The 17,515-nt window shown below is 45.3% G+C and overlaps 1 protein-coding gene across 1 annotated transcript; it reads left to right on the top strand.

Moving 5' to 3' along the window:
• Positions 1–2,140: 2,140 nt before the first annotated feature.
• Positions 2,141–14,483, top strand: utp11 (UTP11 small subunit processome component). Its single transcript, XM_067238293.1, has 8 exons — positions 2,141–2,309; positions 2,463–2,524; positions 2,695–2,797; positions 3,526–3,645; positions 12,362–12,455; positions 12,803–12,933; positions 13,189–13,299; positions 14,302–14,483. Exons 1-8 carry the CDS (start codon positions 2,250–2,252, stop codon positions 14,383–14,385), a joined length of 765 nt encoding a protein of 254 aa, XP_067094394.1. The 5' UTR covers positions 2,141–2,249; the 3' UTR covers positions 14,386–14,483.
• The last annotated feature ends 3,032 nt before the right edge of the window (positions 14,484–17,515 follow it).

The raw sequence follows: 17,515 nt of genomic DNA, 5'->3' as shown, positions 1-17,515 counted from the left end.
CCTTGGAGGCCGGGGCTGGTCTGAGAGGCTTGGAGGCCGGGGCTGGTCTGAGAGGCTTGGAGGCCGGGGCTGGGCTGAGAGCCTTGGAGGCCGGGGCTGGGCTGAGAGGCTTGGAGGCCGGGGCTGGTCCTTCTCTGGGATATCATCCTCTACGACACACCGGTGATGACCCCCTCATCCTCTAGGGCCGGTGATGACTCCCTCATCCTCTACAACACACCGGTGATGACCCCCCCTCATCCTCTACAACACACTGGTGATGACCCCCTCATCCTCTACGACACACCGGTGATGACCCCCTCATCCTCTAGGGCCGGTGATGACTCCTTCATCCTCTACAACACACCGGTGATGACCCCCCTTCATCCTCTACGACACACCGGTGATGACCCCTTCATCCTCTACGACACACCGGTGATGACCCCCTCATCCTCTAGGGCCGGTGATGACTCCCTCATCCTCTACAACACACCGGTGATGACCCCCCCTCATCCTCTACAACACACCGGTGATGACCCCTCATCCTCTACGACACACCGGTGATGACCCCCTCATCCTCTACGACACACCGGTGATGACCCCCTCATCCTCTACGACACACCGGTGATGACCCCCTCATCCTCCACGACACACCGGTGATGAACCCCTCATCCTCCACGACACACCGGTGATGACCCCCTCATTTTTAGGGCCGGTGATGACCCCCTCATCCTCTACAACACAACCAAGACCAAACACACACAAACACCACCGGGATTGGTCTGTGTTTCCGACAGATCAGAATGGACACATACAGCAGTAACTCCATGTGTGTGAGAACATTGGGCGTGGGTTTCCTCTGGTTCTGGTCATGCTCTGAGGGTTGGATGTTTTGACACATGACAAGAACCTCCTCCATGTTTCCCCACTTCACAACCGGAAACTGCAACAAACTCTGGAATTATAGAACAATATTTGAGAACTAGAACAACGTGGGAGTTATATAACAACACTGGAGTTCTAAAATAACACAGGAACTGTAGAACAACATGAAAGATCTAGAACAACACTGGAGTTCTAGAACAATACTGGTGTTCTATAACAACACTGAGTTCTAGAATAACATGAAACATAGAATAATATAGAATAACCAAGGTCTTGTCCTGTCTGGCCCCCCAATGGTGGAATAATCTCCCCACCTCCATCAGAGACACTGACACCTTTAAGGAAAGGCTAAAGACTCACTTGTTCCGGGAGTACACCAGCACTTGGTGTACGATTTGTTGGATCAGATGTTAGCTTATTTCCTCCACGAACACAATGACAATTATTGAGGGACTTGTTTCTCTTGTTGGTTAGTTATAACTGATTTAACTATTTGTACTTGCTGTGAATTATATTATTGTTGCTTGCTTTACTCCAGGTACACTCTAGCACTTTCGAGGTTCATGTTGTTTAATTGTAATTTGTTTAACTTCATGCTCTTCTGGTTCTACCCATTGGCACTTATTTGCTTTTTCACAATGTATGCTTCAAGTTTTTGGCTACCCACAATGTTTGGGGCTATCTCCTTGTTTATGATCATTGACCTATGCACTTTTTGTAAAGCTCTCTCTTGGAAGTAACTTTGGATAAAAGCCTCTGCTAAATGACTAAATGTAAATGTAAACATGAGAGATCTAGAACAACACTGTAGTTCTATAACAACACAGGAGATCTAGAACAACACTGTAGTTCTATAACAACACAGGAGATCTAGAACAACACTGTAGTTCTAATAGGGGTCTAGACATTTAATGTCACATACCGTTATGGACGGAGTCACAGCCTGGCCTTGAGAAAGGGTACCTGTCACATCCCTGGTTTGCGACCGTACAAGTATGGTGAAAGGAACGCATCAATACTGCCACCTACTGTTCTAATAATCTAATCTGTTCCATCTAATCTAATATTTACCTCAATTATAATTTAACTATAATATAAACGATTGAAATTTAGAAAAATGATCACTTTTACAAGGTTATAACATTATTATCTCAACCCAAAAAAGGAGAAGAAAAAAAACAACGACAAAATAATATCAGAATTTAGCGAATGTGCTGCAGCAAAACCACATAAGTGCAACAACCCACGTGGCTCCTTACAGGAAGCATCACATTTAGGAGCACGAGCTTGATGTCAGAGCTGATCTGACTCTGGATTACAAGTTAGACATATTGTAACATATTTATACAATATTACCGGCTGTCCAGTATTCACAAGTCACCAGCATGTCGTCTTTCAGAAAAGCTTTAAAATCCCAACAGCGGAATCATAAAGAACGATCGCAGGTGAGCATTCTGCTGTGTGTTGGTTGCTAACTACTAGCTAGATAGCTGCTGGAATGCTTATCTACATTTATTCATTTTTTTCATTTTCATTTACTCTAGCCAATAAGAACATCCACACCAACCAAACTCTTTACCTAACTTTGTCTCTTTCAGCCCGGTTTCAGGAAACATTTAGGCTTTCTGGAAAAGAAGAAAGACTACAAACTTCGAGCAGAGTGAGTTGACTCATTGAAGAAATCAACATCGAATTAATATTGAGAGCTGTCGCCTTGTTGTCATAGCGACGGCAAACCCATATAGCTCCAACTGGCAGGAACAACTTGAAAGAGTAGAATGTTGATTTTAAAGTAGAAGGACGTGTTTAAGCGTGTTTTGTCTCCATCAGTGACTACCATAAGAAGCAGAATACCTTGGCTGCCCTGCGTAAGAAAGCGCTGGACAGGAACCCAGATGAGTTCTACTACAAGATGGTCAGCTCCCAGCTGCAGGTGAGTCTGAATACTGACCACATCATGTCACCGCAGACATGGTGGTTTGTTTGTAGAGTTTATATTACATTAACTTTTTATTTTTCATTTGGTTCATTTAGCAGATGTTTTGATCTATAGTGAAGTACAGACAGGGCAGATAGAAACAGCAGATAATCAAGGATCAGAAGTGCAGAGTTCTATCAGTATTAGTGTAGTCAGTCAAGGAACAGTCTGTATTTACCAGGCACACTGTAAAGTAACATCTCAGCTACCAGACACATCAATAAACAACAATGAACATCTCAACATGGAAAAATGTGTCCAAACTTTTGGCTGGTACTGTACATCTCAACTACAATATTGTATTGTACGGCTCTGCAAAAACTCTTTGTGACACAGCACTACAACATCCGAAAGTGTAGCAGTGGTACTAGTGATTCCAGTGTTACTAGTGATGGTCAGTGTTACTAGTGATGGTCAGTGTTACTAGTGATGGGCAGTGTTACTAGTGATAGTCAGTGTTACTAGTGATGGTCAGTGTTACTAGTGATGGTCAGTGTTACTAGTGATGGTCAGTGTTACTAGTGATGGTCAGTGTTACTAGTGATAGTCAGTGTTACTAGTGATGGTCAGTGTTACTAGTGATGGCCAGTGTTACTAGTGATGGCCAGTGTTACTAGTGATGGCCAGTGTTACTAGTGATGGTCAGTGTTACTAGTGATGGGGTGTGATTCTCTGGTCTGCAGGAGGGGGTGCATGTTGCTAACAAGCCCCGAGGAGAGGAGGAGGTGACGGAGGAGCAGCTGAAGGTGATGAGGACCAGGGATGCCCGATACGTGGAGATGAAGAGGGTTGCTGAGATCCAGGTGACAGCTGCTGGTTATTGATCATCACCTTCACTGTGATGTGAAGAGGGATGCACAGATTATAGATCTTGATGGTATGATTATAATCTGAGGTATAATCACGGTTTCAGGATTATTCTGCATTCATTTATTTGACAACATTAGAGATGTAGAAAATCACATGAACATTCTTAAATTAGAGGTTTAACTGTATAACATTTCATTGATGGCTTTTGCTTTTAACAGTTGCTGCCTTTCGAAACTGAAATCATAGTTACCAAATAATACAGTACCAAATAAATAAAACATAATGATAACTGTAAATTAATGACAAACTACTTTTCTAGGTGCGCTTCTCAGGAGTAAATCCTAGTGCGTAACTGAGATGAGGAGCCAAAAATAATAACGCCGACTAAGCTACTTATCCTACAGTGCAATATAGTGTTTGTGCCTGCAACAAAACGTAAGGTTGTGTGTTAAAAACGACATAAATAATAATAACAAACTCAAATATAAACAACCGTCCGAACAAGAGAATGCTCCTGAAAAAACAGGTTCCCTATCATATTTACATTTAGTCTTTTTTTTTCTCCATATTGTCCTACCAGCCTACAATAGTAATAATAATAAGACTATTATATAGCACATTTCATACAAGAATTGCAGCTCAAGGTGTTTTACATAAAATCAACACATTAGCTGTTAGGCTGGGACTCGAAAGGGCGAAAGCTAGAATTAGCATGTACATCTGACTAACGATTGTATAAACAATATATTCTACACTTTAAAGCCTGTATTTGCCAATTAACTACAAGAAATGTACTTTATGCTGATGGTAAGTATGTACACTATAAACTAACACACGTGATGATTAATCACATACTATCAGCTCAAGCTAGCAACAGGAGAAAACGTCATGATTTCACGACAGCACGCTGAAGGGGAAACAGGAACTGAATTCTCCAGAACTGTTTGCAAACTCCAGCAGTGTTTGATAGGTTGTCCTCACTGTGCAACCGCTGTTCAGTGTTTGATAGGTTGTCCTCACTGTGCAACCGCTGTTCAGTGTTTGATAGATTGTCCTCACTGTGCAACCGCTGTTCAGTGTTTGATAGATTGTCCTCACTGTGCAACAGCTGTTCAGTGTTTGATAGGTTGTCCTCACTGTGCAACCGCTGTTCAGTGTTTGATAGGTTGTCCTCACTGTGCAACCGCTGTTCAGTGTTTGATAGGTTGTCCTCACTGTGCAACCGCTGTTCAGTGTTTGATAGGTTGTCCTCACTGTGCAACCGCTGTTCAGTGTTTGATAGGTTGTCCTCACTGTGCAACCGCTGTTCAGTGTTTGATAGGTTGTCCTCACTGTGCAACCGCTGTTCATACAACAGTAATGTACCATAATGTTTTCAACCTAACAGTTATGGGGTTGAGATATTTAAGTCAACCATCTCTGAAGAACTGAAATTATTATTCACATTGTTATAATAACAGTTTTTAAAGCTGATGCTTTTCTCAATAGCGGTGTTATGGGGGGATTTGAACCTGCCACTGTATCTGCATTCATGCTCTACCACTCTAACAATGCGCTACATCTCGGTACAGACCTGCTCCAATGTGTTGGTACCAGGGCATGACATTAGCACCCGCCCACCCGCCAAATGCGGGTAGAATTCGTCTGGCGGGTAAAGCAGTCAGTCTTACTAGCCACTTTGGCGGGTGGAATTCTATATCTCTATTTTTTTTATTGTAGCAGGGCTGCCAACTCTCTCGCATTTCAAACAATTCACACGCTCTCACCCACACATTGTATTTCTCACGCTGAGAAGTAAACGACCAAGTAGTTCAGCTAACGTTGTAACCAGTAATGGACGAGGCGCAGATACACTGAGTGAAGCAACACTCAAGCTCACGACGCACGAACACCCGTGAAATCTCGTCTCGGGACTGGGTTGGGTTGCGCTGCAAAATTTTGGTTGGCCCTGTCGCGGGGTGGAACGGGAGAGGGAGGGTTTCGTCGCACCGGTTGCCAATCAGGCTGAGCGGGGCTGGAGATACTTGTTTTTACTAAATAATCAAATATATTTTTGTACGCCGAAGTTTTTTTTTGTTGTCATTTAGCAGACGCTCTTATCCAGAGCGACTCACAGAGCGTCTCTAGTCTTCTGTGTTGCCTTGTGCCGAGATCTAAACCCTGCACGGGTGGCGCCAGGTTCACTGTAACTGTGACAGCCCCACCAAATCTCACTCCAAGGTTTTTTGAAAAGTTTGCAACACTGTTGTAGGCTAGTCTTCTCAAAACACATCTAAAATAATAAACTCATTGCAGGGTTCTCAAGCCTCACGCATTGACCGTGGAACCACGCATTTCAACATTCATTCTCGCTTTCACACATACACAAACATACAATATAAGATAAACATTTGTTTGTAGGACATTTGGGAATCGGAATTGATTAGACAAAAATAATGATGTTGATGGTGTCGTTTTGCTTGCGGGTTTTTTTCAGTTTAGTTCATATATTTTTTTACATATACATTTTATGTAATCTTTATTTGGGTGTTGGCAATGGTCATTTACATGTGAAAGAATTGTAAATCTAGTTATTCAAGTCAATTGTAGCAAACCGTAGTCAACTTTAATCAAATAAAACTTAATTTCCCAACAACAAAATTGTGGCTAATGAAATTACTGAGTGGCTAGTAACTTTGGAAAACCACTAGCCACAGTGGCTGGTGAGCAAAAATATTAATGTCAAGCGCTGGTTGGTACCCCTCCACATAAAGAGAGAAAGGCACAATATCCTCTGAAATAACTTGAAACTAAAACTATAACAAAAATTATGTTTACTACAAATCAGACCTTACTTTTTAACAGGTAGTCTGGCCCACTCTGGATCTCTGTGATACTGCAGCTCTTCCCATATATGTTCAATAGGATTCAGATCAGGACTCTTGGAAAGTTACTTCAGAACAGTTCAATGTTTTGTTCCTATCCATTCTTGGGTTCGTTAAGCTGTGTTTTGGGTCGTTATCCTGTTGGAGGACCCATGGCCTGTGACTGAGAAAGAGCTCTCTGACACTGGGCAGACCCATGGCCTGTGACTGAGACAGAGCTCTCTGACACTGGGCAGACCCATGGCCTGTGACTGAGACAGAGCTCTCTGACACTGGGCAGTACGTTGTTCCAGAATGCCCTGATAGTGTTGAGATGTCATTGTGTCCTGCATAGATTCAAGGCACCCTGTGCCAGGCACAGCAAAGCAGCCCCAAAACATGACAAGCCTCCTCCATGTTTCACTGAAGGTATGGTGTTCTTTTCTTTGAAAGCTTCGTTTTTTCATCTGTGAACATACAGCTGATGTGACTTGCCAAAAAGCTGCAGTTTCGACTCATCTATCCAAAGGACATTCTCCCAGAAGGATTGTGGCTTGTCAATATGCATTTGAGCACATTCCAGTCTGGTCTCTTTGTTTTTCTTTCAACAGTGTAGTCCTCCTGGGTCTTCTTCCTTGGAGGCCTCTCTCACTGAAATGTGAAGGATGGTGTGATCAGAAACTGAAATACCTTCATCTTGGAGTTCAGCTAGTCTCTCTTTGGCAGTTGTCCTCAATCTTGTTCTTTTCCTGCCTGCCTCTATCCTTCTGTTTAATCTGGGTTGGATTTTCCTCTTGCAGCTGCACACAGGGAGGCTTGCTGCCGTTCCATGGACCTTGCGCTTCTTGTTGTCACAGGAACATCAAGCTGCTTGGAGATGATCTTGTAGTCTTTACATATTATTCTCCTTCTGTTGTCTTCAGACAGCTTTCGCTCTCTTGCTGTCTCTGGTCTAGGGCTGCAACAAACTATTATTTTGATAATCGACTAATATAACGATTATTAGAACGATTAGTCGACAAATCATTCTTTTTTTTCACTGATTAATCATTCAAAGCCTACTGATTATTCAGCTTTTGCAATAAATAAATAAAAAATTGTTATACTTATTCTAACTAATAAATAAAACCAGGAAATCACTTCAGCTTTTGAAAAAAATATTTTTATTGCACTTTGAGCCAACTGAACAGACTTCAGTAGAGATTTAAATTCTATGAGAAAAGGAACAAAATTAGGAGATGAATTAGAGAATTTCTGCTTTTGAATATAGAATTGGGCATACAGTGATCAAATTAATTAGGTACTCCAGGGCACAATTACCTGAATTATTGTAGAAACATATTATATATTTAAGGTTAAAGGTGTAGATAGAGTTGGTGGGCTCAAAAAAGACTCCCAAGTCTGTCTAAAACTTTTTTGATATTTCACACTCAAAAAACATGAGATAATGTTTCAACGTTCTGTTTACAAAATGTACAGGAGGAGTCAATGTTGGCAAACTTAGCAACGAGGTAATTAGTAGGGTATATGTTGTGTAAAATGTTGAGGTGTATTTCCTTAGCCTACAGTACTTATACGGTAGAAGCCAAGCCCTTCTCCAGTTTATGTTCTCAATTTTAGATCCCCACAAAAACTTGCCTCTTGTCACCATTGCAGTCTTTCTCTGAAAAAATTGGCGAATATGCTTATTGTTACATTTAATGTGTTAAGTCAAATCCATCCAATGATAGTAATGGCTGTGATATATCGTTTATATCATAACTCAAGTGATTTTTTATAAGTAAAATTAAACCATTTGGGATTGCACAAATTAAAGAATTAAATTCTCTGAAAGGAATTGGAAAACTGTGTACATTCATAAACTCTTCATAGGATAGCATATCACCAGATTCATTGAAAAGAATGTGATTTAAATCTCTTTGGAACCACCTAGGAAAAATAAGGACTTATTCAAAATAAGTATGTTACAGTTGTTCCATAGGAAAGCTTTATGCGGTGAAAAATTTTGGACAAAAGCAAGCTTCCAAGCTAGAAGGGCTTGTTGATGGAACTACGATAAATTAATTGGCAGTTTATTTGGCAAGAAATTACATTTTAAAATAAAAGAAAGGCCTCCAATTTTGATAAAGATTTGATTTGAGATAAAATACCAAATTGTCTCATGGTTTATAAGACATATTTTTAACCAATTAACTTTAAAGGTGTTCACTGTGTCAATGAAATCTAGGACTTCTAGACCACCTTCTGCTTTACCATTGGAAAGTACATTTTCCTTTAGTTTGTGACTTATTTTTCAAAATAAAATCCAGAAAAATTCTATTTACATCAGTGGCTGTTGAGTCATTTACAAATAATGATCAAGATGGATACACAAAACGAGATAGGCCCTCTGCTTTGGAGAGGAGAACTCCACCCAAAATAGACAAGTCCCTTTGGAGCCAGATGTTAAAAATATGTTTTGTCTTCTTTAGTCTACTTGAAAAATCTAGATGTTGTCTAGCAATAAGATTTTTAGTTATAAATATACCCAGATATTTTACGGAATCCTTAACTGGAATATTTCCAATTACACTATCATCACAACCATGCAGAGAAATTTCACATTTGGACATATTCAATTTTAAACCTGAAGCCTTGGAAAATTGCTCTATAAAGTTAATAGAGTTACATAACTGGTTCTTGTCTTTCTTTTTATCGTACTGTCATCCGGCAATTGGGAAATTTTTAACTCCTTACCAAATAGACATTCCTTCAAAATATTTGTCAGATATAATTCTAAGCGATAATAATTCTGTGACTAAGATAAATAAGAAGGGGGAGATAGGGCACCCCTGCCTGACCCTTCTATTAATTTGAAATCTTTTAGCGGTATTGAGATTAATTATAACCGAGCTATTAATATCTTTATAGAACATACTGACAATGTCAACAAAGCTGTTACCAAATCCAAACGCTTTAAGGGACTGGAAAAGAAATGTGTGCTCAATTGTGTCAAAGGCCTTATAAAAGTCTAGAAACAAAATAAGTGCCTCAGACTTAACTGCTTCTGCATAATCCAGCAAATCTAAGATGAGTCTGATATTACAACTAATATGTCGATTTTTCATAAGTTTCAGCTATAATAGTCAAGCCCTTTTTTAAATCTGTTCGAGTAAACTAAAGCCAATATTTATAATCTATTGTTAAGAGAGTAATAGGACGCCAATTATCAATTAATAGAGAATCTTTGTCAAGTTTTGGGATTAGATAAATAATGCCTTGCTTCATTGTAGCTGTCATCTCCTTGTGGCTGATGCATTCTTTGTATACACATAATAAAGAGATATGAAGAAGTTCCCAAAAATGTATATAGAATTCAACAGATAGGCTGTCAATTCTTGGAGATTTGCCCTTCATTGAAAAAAGTGCATCTTTAACTTCAGTAACTCAGATTCACACAATGATTTAAAGTCCTCATCAATTGAAGGGATGGTAGCCTGAACATCCTCCATGAAATTTGCACAATCTGCTTCATTAAATTGTGATTGTTATAAATTCCTATAACATTTTGAGACAAAATCAGAAATTAACTTTGGATATTTAGAAGGAACTCCATCAATATTGAGGGCAGATAAAGATTCTCTTTTAAAATGTCTTTTCTCGAGCAAAAAAGTAACTTGTTTTTTCCCCCCATTCTTCCAGCCATTTGGCTCTTGGCCTAATGAACGCTCCTTTTGCCAAGTCTAAATACATTTGGTCCAGCTGTGGCTGGATTCTCCTTATTTCAATTTCTTCTTCCAAGTTAATGTTTACTTTTGTCAGTAGAGTGTCAAGTTTGTGCATCAAGTCAGCTTCTACCCTACTTTTAAATTTTTTAATTTCCTAACTCCTTTTAATAGCAACATGTCTGACTTTTAACTTAAAGTATTCCCATTTTGTCCTGTAGTTGTCATTTAGGCCGTCATTGAGGAATTCTTCTACTAGATTTTTGATAGTCATTAAAGGAATCATCGTTCAAAAGAGAGTTGTTAAATTTCCAATAACCCCGAAAACCAGAAATCTCCTTAGTTGCACTTAACTTCAACATCATTTGCTTATGGTCAGTTAATGGGGCATAAAGATGATTAACGTCTTTCATAAATTGAAGGATCGATGAAGAAACCAAAAATACATCAATTCTAGACTTGAAAGTAAGACTTCTGTTACACCAAGTGAAGTCTTTGGTAGGCACGATACGATACTCGCTGTGCAACAGCACATCCTACTACACACTGCCAGTGGGCGGGCTGAGTCTGACTTGCGTGAAAACAAGACGCGGTCTCACTCAAATTCCAAGTTTTACACATCACAAAATATTCTGACCCACTGGATGTCTTTGCAATCGCCATATCTTTAAAACACTGTCCTTCTGACTTTTTGTGTAGAATTGACCCTGGTACGAAATTAAGAAAATACTCATCAGATGCAGATCGACAATAGCTGCCGCAGTCGTCAATGGAGGCTGTCGGGGCTCTCACTTAACAAACAAATCAAAGTTTTTACAGCAACCTACATTAAAATCTCACCAAGTTGGCTGTCTTCACAATAGTCATATCGGTGTCATAACATTGCCATCCATAGATATATATAAAGGGTAGATGTCTCGTCCGCGTTGCCGGACAACAGAGTCAAACGTCCACACATGGCGGCCATCTTGCTACAGTCAACTCGCTCACCCATAACATTGTGTTGATGCTACATGTACTTTTTAAATGACCATAAATTTGCTAAATTTTCAACCAATTTTGAAACAGTTTGGTTTGTTATCAACGTCAGAGATGTCATGACCGAGGCAAAATAAAGGAATCATTTGTTTCCTCTAGCTAGGCAGTACTGAGCCTATGCAGGTCACGCGAAAAATTATCCAAAGACTCGTACCCGGCAGATGAACGAAACATTGATCCGAAGACTCGGTTGTCAGAAGAACGAAACATTGATCCGAAGACATGGTTGGAAGGTGAACGATTCGTCATCTGCCGGGTACAAGTCTTTGGATCGCTTTTCACGTGACCTGCATAGGCTCAGTACTGCTAGCTAGAGGAAACAAATGATTCTTTCATCTTGCCTCGGTCTTCGGGTACGGGTCTTTGGATAATTTTTCACTTGACCTGTATAGGCTGAGAAGAGGAAACGGAACGGATTTGTTTACCTCGCTCACTTTCGCGTGACTACGTTTAGTAAGACGTGAATGATATTTGTTCACAAGTAATAATTACATGTTTTGTTATTTTGGGCCTACATGAGAATATGATAAATGTTTGCAGTGGACGTATTTAGGCCAGGGAATTTAGGCAAATTTTTTATTGTCAACTTTTTCGATAATGTCGGCTAATCTTTGCAGCCCTACTCTGGTCCATGTTCAGGTGCACACAATGACACCCGTCATTGTGTGCACCTGAACATGGACCAGTAGGACAGTAGGACAGTAGTCGTACACAATGACACCCGTCATTGTGTACGACTACTGTCCCCCCAAGACTGGAGACGTGTAATACTTATTAAATAAACAAATCACTATTATCCAATTATTATCTTTTCTAAGGGGTACCAACAAGTGTCCAGGCCATGTTAGAATAACTTTGTAGAATGATCAATAATTTCTCTTCACAGCTTCTTTGCTTTATTCTATGAAATACCAAAGGCATGAAGTATACATGATGACATAGCTTTTAATGTCATCACTTTTCAGGAAAAATGGAGCATTATTTCAGAGCAGTAAGTGTACCAACTAATCTGAGGATGTCTGTAAATCCAGCTACAGTTGACAGACTGACAGTGTGAGGTGTTTGTAGTGAGTGTGTGTCTGACTGTTGCGGTAGGTTTAAAAGTTCTTCTTCTTCTGTTACAGAAAATTGAGAGGTTGAAATCGGAACTGCACGTCCTGGACGCAGAGGGCAGACAGAGAAACCAGCACACCTTCTTCATGGACTCTGAGAAAGAAGGTGGAGGAATTTATACATTTACATTTAGTCATTTAGCAGATGCTCTTATCCAGAGCGACTTACAGTAAGTACAGGGACATTCCCCCGAGGCAAGTAGGGTGAAGTGACTTGCCCAAGGACACAACGTCATTTGGCAGAGCTGGGGATCGAACCAGCAACCTTCTGATTACTAGCCCGATTCCCTAACCGCTCAGCCACCTGACTCCATACATATATTTATTAATCATCAAGAAACTAGAAGGATGTGTTGGTACTTACCTTCATGTTGCCCACAAGACCAATGATCTCGCTCTTTCTCTGTCTCTCTCTCTCTGTCCCCCCCCCCTCTCTCTCTCCCCCCTCCCCAGTCCAGCAGTTTGACCTGGCTAGACACCTGGACACAGCCCCAGAGCTGCTGGGGAGGGTGTTTAACAGACCCACCCTCCTAACCCTGGAGACCAAGACTGTCCAGGGAGCAGTGGAGCCTGGCAGTGTGAAGGTACACACACACACACACCCTCTTTCACGCACGCACGCACACACACGCTTGACACACAATCAATCCTGTGTGTCACGTGTCCTGTGTGTCACGTGTCCTGTGTGTCACGTGTCCTGTGTGTCAAGTGTGTCAAGTGTGTCACGTGTGTCACGTGTCCTGTGTGTCACGTGTGTCACGTGTCCTGTGTGTCACGTGTGTCACGTGTCCTGTGTGTCACGTGTGTCACGTGTCCTGTGTGTCCCACATGTCTTGTAGAAACTGGCCCGGCAGCGTAGACACCAATACCACCTGCTGTCTCAGCGGGTCGACAGAGAGAAGAAGATGTTCGTCATCGCACAGAAGATCCAGACACGCAAAGACCTGCAGGTGAGCTCTGCTGGGCTGGGGCTGGGACTGAGGCTAGGACTGGGACTGGGGCTAGGACTGGGGCTGAGGCTAGGACTGGGACTGGGGCTGAGGCTAGGACTGGGGCTGAGGCTAGGGCTGGAGCTGAGGCTGGGGCTTGAGTTGGGGCTAGGACTGGGGCTGGGGCTAGGACTGGGGCTGAGGCTAGAACTGGGGCTGAGGCTAGCACTGGGGCTGAGGCTAGCACTGGGGCTAGGGAGTCAGGTGGCTGAGCGGTGAGGGAGTCGGACTAGTAATCCGAAGGTTGCCAGTTCGATTCCCGGTCATGCCAACTGACGTTGTGTCCTTGGGCAAGGCACTTCACCCAACTTGCCTCGGGGGAATGTCCCTGTACTTACTGTAAGTCGCTCTGGATAAGAGCGTCTGCTAAATGACTAAATGTAAATGTCTAAATGTAGGACTGGAGCTGGGGCTAGGGCTGGTGCTGGGGCTAGGGCTGGTGCTGGGGCTAGGGCTGGTGCTGGGGCTGAGGCTGGGGCTGAGGCTGGGGCTAGGACTGGAGCTGGGGCTAGGACTGGTGCTGGGGCTAGGACTGGTGCTGGGGCTAGGACTGGTGCTGGGGCTAGGACTGGTGCTGGGGCTAGGGCTGGTGCTGGGGCTAGGGCTGGGGCTAGGACTGGGGCTAGGACTGGGGCTGGGGCTAGGACTGGGGCTAGGACTGGGGCTAGGACTGGGGCTGAGGCTGGGGCTAAGGCTAGGACTGGGGCTGAGGCTGAGGCTGGGGCTAAGGCTGGGACTGAGGCTGGGGTTAGGACTGGGGCAGTGAACCTCTGCCGGCTGGTCTCTGTCTGTCTGCTCTGATTGGACAGTAGGGCTGATGTGATCTCTGATTGGACTGTAGGTAGGGCTGATGTGATCTCTGATTGGACAGTAGGTAGGGCTGATGTGATCTCTGATTGGACAGTAGGTAGGGCTGATGTGATCTCTGATTGGACTGTAGGGCTGATGTGATCTCTGTTCCAGGATAAGACCTCCAGGGTGAAGGTTCAGAAGGAGACACAAAACACCCCCGCTGTCTACAAGTTTGAGACCAGGAGGAAACGATGAGGCCTCCATCTCCCCTCTGTCCCTCCCCCCTCCACCTCTCCTCCACGCCTCTACCACCCCTCCACCTCTCCTCCACCTCCCCTCCACGCCTCTACCACCCCTCCACCTCCCCTCCACGCCTCCACCTCCCCTCCACGCCTCTACCACCCCTCCGTCCCTCCTCTCCTCCACGCCTCTACCACCCCTCCGTCCCTCCCCCCTCCACCTCTCCTCCACACCTCTACCACCCCTCTGTCCCTCCTCCCTTCCACCCCTCCGTCCCTCCCCCCTCCACCTCTCCTCCACACCTCTACCACCCCTCTGTCCCTCCTCCCTTCCACCCCTCTGTCCCTCCCCCCTCCACCTCTCCTCCACGCCTCTACCACCCCTCCGTCCCTCCTCTCCTCCACGCCTCTACCACCCCTCCGTCCCTCCTCTCCTCCACGCCTCTACCACCCCTCCGTCCCTCCCCCCTCCACGCCTCTACCACCCCTCCGTCCCTCCTCTCCTCCACGCCTCTACCACCCCTCCGTCCCTCCTCCCTTCCACCCCTCTGTCCCTCCTCCCCTCCACCTCTCTACCACCCCTCTGTCCCTCCTCCCCTCCACGCCTCTACCACCCCTCCGTCCCTCCTCCCCTCCACGCCTCTACCACCCCTCCGTCCCTCCCCCCTCCACCTCTCCTCCACCCCTCTGTCCCTCCTCCCTTCCACCCCTCTGTCCCTCCTCCCCTCCACCTCTCTACCACCCCTCCGTCCCTCCACCTCTCCTCCACGCCTCTACCACCCGTCCGTCCCTCCTCCCCTCCACCTCTCCTCCACCTCTCTACCACCCCTCCGTCCCTCCCCCCTCCACCTCTCCTCCACGCCTCTACCACCCCTCTGTCCCTCCTCCCTCCACCTCTCCTCCACGCCTCTACCACCATTCTGTCCCTCCCCTTTCCACCTCTCCTCCACGCCTCTACCACCCCTCTGTCCCTCCCCTTTCCACCTCTCCTCCACGCCTCTACCACCCCTCTGTCCCTCCTCCCCTCCACCTCTCCTCCACGCCTCTACCACCCCTCTGTCCCTCCTCCCCTCCACTTCTCCTCCACCCCTCTGTCCCTCCACCATCCCTCTGCCCCTTCCCTCCACCCATCCTCCACTCCTCCCCACCACCCCTCTGGCCCTACAGCCCCCCCTCTCCCCCAGCCTCACAGGAAACACATCATCACCAGAGGACTGTCTGGTAGCAGGGCACTCTCCCTCCTTTAGTGTTGTACAGATGTTTCACAAGCTACTGTTTGATTATCCTGTTAAATAAATATCTTTGAGATTAATTTCTGAGAATTCCATCTGTTTCCGTTTGCGTTTGATTTACTGCTGGACTATCAGCTGTAAGGCTCCTGGCGTGTTCTCCACTAGGTGGCAGTACAGCTACACAGCAGCAGAGCAGAACAAGCTAATCCGATGGGCCTCAAGACTGGAAGAGGAGCGATTGAGTGGAATTTAGTAGTGCTGCTCTATAATCTCAGTTAAGAGGGTATAAACGTTTGCTACTTCCATGTAGTCTACCATAATCAACAACTGGACCTGCTGGGGTAGAGAGACCTGCTGGGGGAAGAGAGACCTGCTGAGGGAGGAGAGACCTGCTGGGGGAGGAGAGACCTGCTGGGGGAAGAGAGACCTGCTGGGGGAGGAGAGACCTGCTGGGGGAAGAGAGACCTGCTGGGGGAGGAGAGACCTGCTGGGGGAGGAGAGACCTGCTGGGGGAAGAGAGACCTGCTGGGGGAAGAGAGACCTGCTGCGGGAAGAGAGACCTGCTGCGGGAAGACAGACCTGCTGGGGGAAGAGAGACCTGCTGGGGGAAGAGAGACCTCCTGGGGGAGGAGAGACCTGCTGGGGGAAGAGAAACCTGCTGGGGGAGGAGAGACCTTCTGGGGGAGGAGAGACCTTCTGGGGGAGGAGAGACCTTCTGGGGGAGGAGAGACCTGCTGGGGGAAGAGAGACCTCCTGGGGGAAGAGAGACCTGCTGGGGGAGGAGAGACCTGCTGGGGGAGGAGACAAGTGGGAGAAGTTGATGGTTACTTTGTGATTCTTTGTAGTTTCCAGTCGCTCACAGGCTTAAACAAACAATCCATGTCTGGACATGCATCCACCATGCTAAAATTGTAGTGGGCAATAATAACCGACTAACAACACGAACATGAATGACATATTGGCCCAAGGCAAGTACATTTTCGGACAACAAGTAGGGAAAACTGTCTCTGCGCTTTTTGTGTTGAGGATGTTCATCGAGGCAAAGAATGAATTTGGAAACAGTGATCCTTGGATGTAACCTGAACCATGCCTAAAGAGCTCACGTCTAGGCGGGCAGGTGCGCAGGTGTTCATATACCTGCCTATACGCACGCCTTATCAAATGTAATATGCACCAATTACGCACACCTAATTATCTATCAAACTGTAAGGTGTTTGCTACAACTCTCCAGAGTAGCCTACACGTACGTCACCCTTATCAGGTACACGGTGAACGCCCTGTGTGCAGCTACGCTGACACTGATTACACCCCATAGTGTGTGTGCTAGTGTGCAGGTGATCAGGCGTGTGTGTGCTAGTGTGCAGGTGATCAGGCGTGTGTGTGCTAGTGTGCAGGTGATCAGGCATGTGTGTGCTAGTGTGCAGGTGATCAGGCGTGTGTGTGCTAGTGTGCAGGTGTTCAGGCGTGTGTGCTAGTGTGCAGGTGATCAGGCGTGTGTGTGCTAGTGTGCAGGTGTTCAGGCGTGTGTGTGTGCTAGTGTGCAGGTGACCAGGCGTGTGTGTGTGCTAGTGTGCAGGTGATCAGGCGTGTGTGTGCTAGTGTGCAGGTGATCAGGCGTGTGTGTGTGCTAGTGTGCAGGTGATCAGGCGCGTGCGTGCTAGTGTGCAGGTGATCAGGCGTGTGCGTGCTAGTGTGCAGGTGATCAGGCGTGTGCGTGCTAGTGTGCAGGTGATCAGGCGTGTGCGTGCTAGTGTGCAGGTGATCAGGCGTGTGCGTGCTAGTGTGCAGGTGACCAGGTGTGTGTGTGCTAGTGTGCAGGTGATCAGGCGTGTGTGTGTGCTAGTGTGCAGGTGATCAGGCGTGTGTGTGTGCTAGTGTGCAGGTGATCAGGCGTGTGTGTGCAGGTGATCAGGT

Source organism: Osmerus mordax, chromosome 6, assembly GCF_038355195.1.
Source record: "Osmerus mordax isolate fOsmMor3 chromosome 6, fOsmMor3.pri, whole genome shotgun sequence".
Taxonomy (NCBI): domain Eukaryota; kingdom Metazoa; phylum Chordata; class Actinopteri; order Osmeriformes; family Osmeridae; genus Osmerus; species Osmerus mordax.
Note: the sequence above shows the minus strand (reverse complement) of the source record. Positions and strands in the feature narration are given on the sequence as shown.

Bases quoted from the DNA above. Each gene is read 5' to 3' on its own strand.
- utp11 (XM_067238293.1), top strand. From the start codon at position 2,250: ATGTCGTCTTTCAGAAAAGCTTTAAAATCCCAACAGCGGAATCATAAA. The intron at 3,646-12,361 runs GTGACAGCTGCT...CTTCTGTTACAG, and splicing joins AGAGGGTTGCTGAGATCCAG to AAAATTGAGAGGTTGAAATC. The intron at 13,300-14,301 runs GTGAGCTCTGCT...TCTCTGTTCCAG, and splicing joins AGACACGCAAAGACCTGCAG to GATAAGACCTCCAGGGTGAA.